Below are 3,803 nucleotides of genomic sequence, written 5' to 3'. Positions count from 1 at the left end.
AGGGTCCAGAGGAGGGCCACTTGCATGATCAAGGGACAGCAGGGCAGGTCCTACGAGGAAAGGTTACGGGACCTGAACCTGTTCAGCCTCCAGAAGGGAAGGCTGAGGGGGGATCTGGTGGCTGTCTATAAACTTGCCAAGGGGGCACCAGCAGGCATTGGGGGAGTCCCTGTTCCCCTGAGCACTACCGGGAGTAACAAGGAACAACGGCCACAAGTTGACGGAGAATAGATTCAGGCTGGATATCGGGAGGCGCGACTTCACTGTCAGGGCAGCCAGGATCTGGAACCAACTTCCAAGGGAAGTGGTGCTGGCTCCTACTCTGGGGGGCTTCAAAAGGAGGCTGGATAATTCCTAGCTGGGGTCATATGAGCTTAAACTTACCAGGGGTGATATGAGCCCAGTATTCACTCCTGCCCAGGGCAGGGGTCGGACTTGATGATCTGCTCAGGTCCCTTCCAACCTGACCAACTATGAACATATGTGTGCGGGTATGCAAGCGAGCTGGATGCATGAGAACATGCCTGCTGCGTATATGCATGTGTGCAGGATCACGTGTGCAGCACGTACAGCATTTGCATGTGCAGGCAGCAGTGTGCGTGGGTCAACCTGAGTGCAGGGAGGTGTGCGATCACACGTGCAGGTGTGTGCAGCTGGGCTGCTTGCAGGGCACGACTATCCCGAAGCCGCGGTTTCTGCAGAAAACTATCCAGGAGCTGGGCATCGGCACCTTCCGCGACGTGGCCATGGTGCACGAGGCAGCGCCCCTCTACGACGCCCTTGAGATCTTTGTCGCCCGCCGGGTCTCTGCCCTGCCGGTCGTCAATGAAGCTGGTACTGGTGCACACCCGCCCCCCACCCCACCCCCCCACCCCGTGCCTGGGGTGCTCCCGGTGCCCACTCATTGCGGGTCTGTAGGGTCCCATCCCTGCTGCCCGTGGCCCTGACACTTCTCTCCCATGTCCCCGCAGGGAAGGTCGTGGGGCTGTACTCCCGCTTTGATGTCATTGTGAGTGCCGGGGGCAGGCATGGCGGGGAGGGGGGCTCTGTCCACGTTGCCTCGGGGTTGGGGGGAGGAGCTGCTCCGCAACCCCGGAGCTGCTGGGGGACCTAGAGTGGGGCAGGGACCAGCCCCAATTGCCATGGGGAGGTTGTGCAGGTGTGTGCAGGGGTGAGCACATGTGCGTGTGTGTGTGCTTGTGCATGCATGCAGTGGTTGTGCATGTGTGTGCATGGAGATGAGCACACGTATGCATTGTGTGTTCTTGTGTATGTATGCAGGGGTTGTACACGTGTGTGCCGGAGTGAACGTACATGTGCACTATGCGTGTATTGTGCATGCATGCAGGGGAACGTACATGTGCACTATGCGTGTATTGTGCATGCATGCAGGGGTTGTGCACGTGTGTGCACCTGCAGGAGGTGTATCCATGTGTGTATTGGGGTGAGCACGTGTGCAGTGGGTATGTGCATGTGTGTTGAGGTTGTGCATGTGTGTGAGTGGAGGTGAGCACCCGTTTGCAGCATGTGTGTTCTTGTGTATGTATGCAGGCGTTGTACATGTGGGTGTGGGGGTGAGCACATGTATGCAGTGTGTGTGTGTGTGTGTATTCTTGTGCATGGGTGCAGGGGTTGTGGCATGTGTGTGGATGGAGAGGAGCACACATATGCAGCATGTGTGTGGACAAGCCCGCAGGGGACATGTGCTTGGGTGTCAGGGTGAGCATGTGTGCAGTGTGCGCATGCTTGCTGGGGTTGTGTGTGTCTGTGTGTGTGTGTGTGTGTGTGAGATCAGTACGTATGTGCAACGTGTGTACGAGGGGAGTGTGTGCACATGTGCGGGGGGTGGATGGGAGACTTCTGAGGTGACCCCCGGGGCAATTGGGGCTGGTACCAAGTGCAGTGCCCCAGTGTGGCACCAGGGGGTGGCAGGGTGAGGCCCCCCCATGCACACGTGTGTGTGCTTGCACACATGCTTCCTGCATGCATGTACTGCCTTGGTATGCTCGCTCACCCCCCCGCCCCACACACACGCCCAGCCCCCACAGGCATGCCTACCCATACACACCTTGCACATGTAGGCTCACGTCCACATATGCACAACTCCTGCAGACATGCACACCCACACGCTGCACATGTGCACACCCCCTCATACACACACACAACCCCTGCAGGTATACACATGCTGCACCCACATGCTCACCCCTGCCCACTTAGCCAGTGAGAGCTCTCCCTCCACCCCAAGGCTGGGCCGGGGGCTCCTCCATGTCCAAGAGCTGCAGCCTTCGGCCACGGCCCTGCCGGTGGGGTTGGGGGGATGTCCTGGCTGGGACCCAGCTCCGGGTCCGACCCCTGGGCCTCTCCCCGCAGCACCTGGCGGCACAGAAGACCTACAACAACCTGGACGTGAGCGTGGGCGAGGCCCTGCGGCAGCGCAGCCTCTCCCTGGAGGGCGTCCTCACCTGCTACCCCCATGAGACCATGGAGGCCGTCATCGACCGCATCACCAGCGAGCAGGTCGGTCTCCGGTCCCCTCAGCCCAAACACCCCTGTCTGGGCCCTTCGCCCCCTCACCGGGCTCTGGACCCGGTCCCGGGCTCCAGAACATGGGAGCAGCCTGTCAGTGCACGAAGCGCTGCAGAGACGAGGGAGAGCAGCTTCTCTCCCCTGCTGCCCGGAGCAGGTGCCCAGAGAGAGCAGGGGTGCCCACAAAGGTGCCCAGAGCGGGGAGGGCCTTGAGGTCCCTGCCCAGGGCTGGAGGTTGCAGCCAGGCAGGCTAGATCTGCATAATTAGATTAATAATAATCTAGATCTCTGCAGGGATTTTCCCCCTGCTCAGCGTGGCCCAGCTGGGGAGTTTCCCCTACTTCTGCAGCGGGGCATGGCCTGGGCCTGGGCCTGGGCTCTCTCCAGAGCCCACCAACCCCGCTGGCAGCAGCAGGGCATTGGCGGCTGCAGTCCCTCTGCTTTCCTGGGGGCAGGGGCGGAGGCGATGCCAAGGACTTTGTCCGGAGCGACTGTCGTGCAGCTCCGAGGTCCCACATGGGGCTTGTCTGGGAGGGTTTGGATGGGGCAGATCCTGCCTCGGGCTGCCTCAGCTCCCGGCCATCCCTGCGACGCTGGGATTCTTGTCTGTGCCCAGCTCCGCACCTCTGGCCAGGCTGAGCTCTGACCTGCGCCGTCCCCCCGACAGGTCCATCGCCTGGTTCTGGTGGACGAGCAGCAGTTCCCGCGGGGCATCATCTCGCTGTCCGACATCCTCCAGGCACTGGTGCTCACGCCCGCAGGTATCGATGCTCTTAACTCTTAAGCCTGCGATGCTCCATCTTTTCTCCATTACCACCCTCCATTTCCTCCGCTTCTCTCTCCAGCTCAGGTAGGCTCTGCCCCCCTACCACCCCCCACCCCCACCGCATGCCCCTGCCTGGCTGCCCTGGGGCTGGGAGGGCCCTGTGCCTGCCTCGCGCTCAGGTCTGTATCCCGTGCCGGCAAATCCCTTGGCATCTCCGCATGCCATGAACGGGCACCCCCATGCACCCAGCCTCCACTCCCTGGCTGCAGCTGTCCTGTCGGCCCTGACCCCCCACCCCCACCAGTCCTTGTGCCCCTGGCAGAGGAGCCCCTGAAATGCAGCAGGTGGAGATCTGTGGGCAGGCGGGGGGAGGATGGGGTGTTTCCATCACCCCCTGGTTCAGGTCTGGTGCGGCTAGGATCTGGAACCCGCTTCCAAAAAAGGGAGGAGGGAGGGAGGACCCAGGCAACTATAGGCCCGTTAGTCTTACTTTGATCCTGGGGAAGCTCTT

The 3,803-nt window shown here is 61.5% G+C and overlaps 1 protein-coding gene across 3 annotated transcripts in view; it reads left to right on the top strand.

Annotated features, from left to right (window-relative positions):
- Positions 1-3,803, top strand: part of PRKAG3 (protein kinase AMP-activated non-catalytic subunit gamma 3) — a 12,046-nt gene that overhangs the window by 4,141 nt on the left and 4,102 nt on the right. Inside the window, exons 5-9 of one of the 3 annotated variants that reach the window (XM_025195319.1) lie at positions 669-834; positions 972-1,009; positions 2,371-2,517; positions 3,194-3,287; positions 3,377-3,749. In XM_025195319.1, the coding sequence (XP_025051104.1) occupies positions 669-834; positions 972-1,009; positions 2,371-2,517; positions 3,194-3,287; positions 3,377-3,519 (588 nt within the window). In that variant the 3' untranslated portion in view covers positions 3,520-3,749. Of the gene's footprint in view, positions 1-359; positions 835-971; positions 1,010-2,370; positions 2,518-3,193; positions 3,750-3,803 lie in introns of those variants that run through there. The other 2 variants (XM_014527384.2, XR_003092347.1) reach the window with 2 other exon arrangements.

The sequence above is a fragment of the Alligator sinensis genome, unplaced genomic scaffold (genome assembly GCF_000455745.1).
Source record: "Alligator sinensis unplaced genomic scaffold, ASM45574v1 scaffold1765_1, whole genome shotgun sequence".
In the NCBI taxonomy this organism is placed as follows: Eukaryota; Metazoa; Chordata; order Crocodylia; family Alligatoridae; genus Alligator; species Alligator sinensis.
This window is presented reverse-complemented; position numbering and strand designations above follow the sequence as displayed.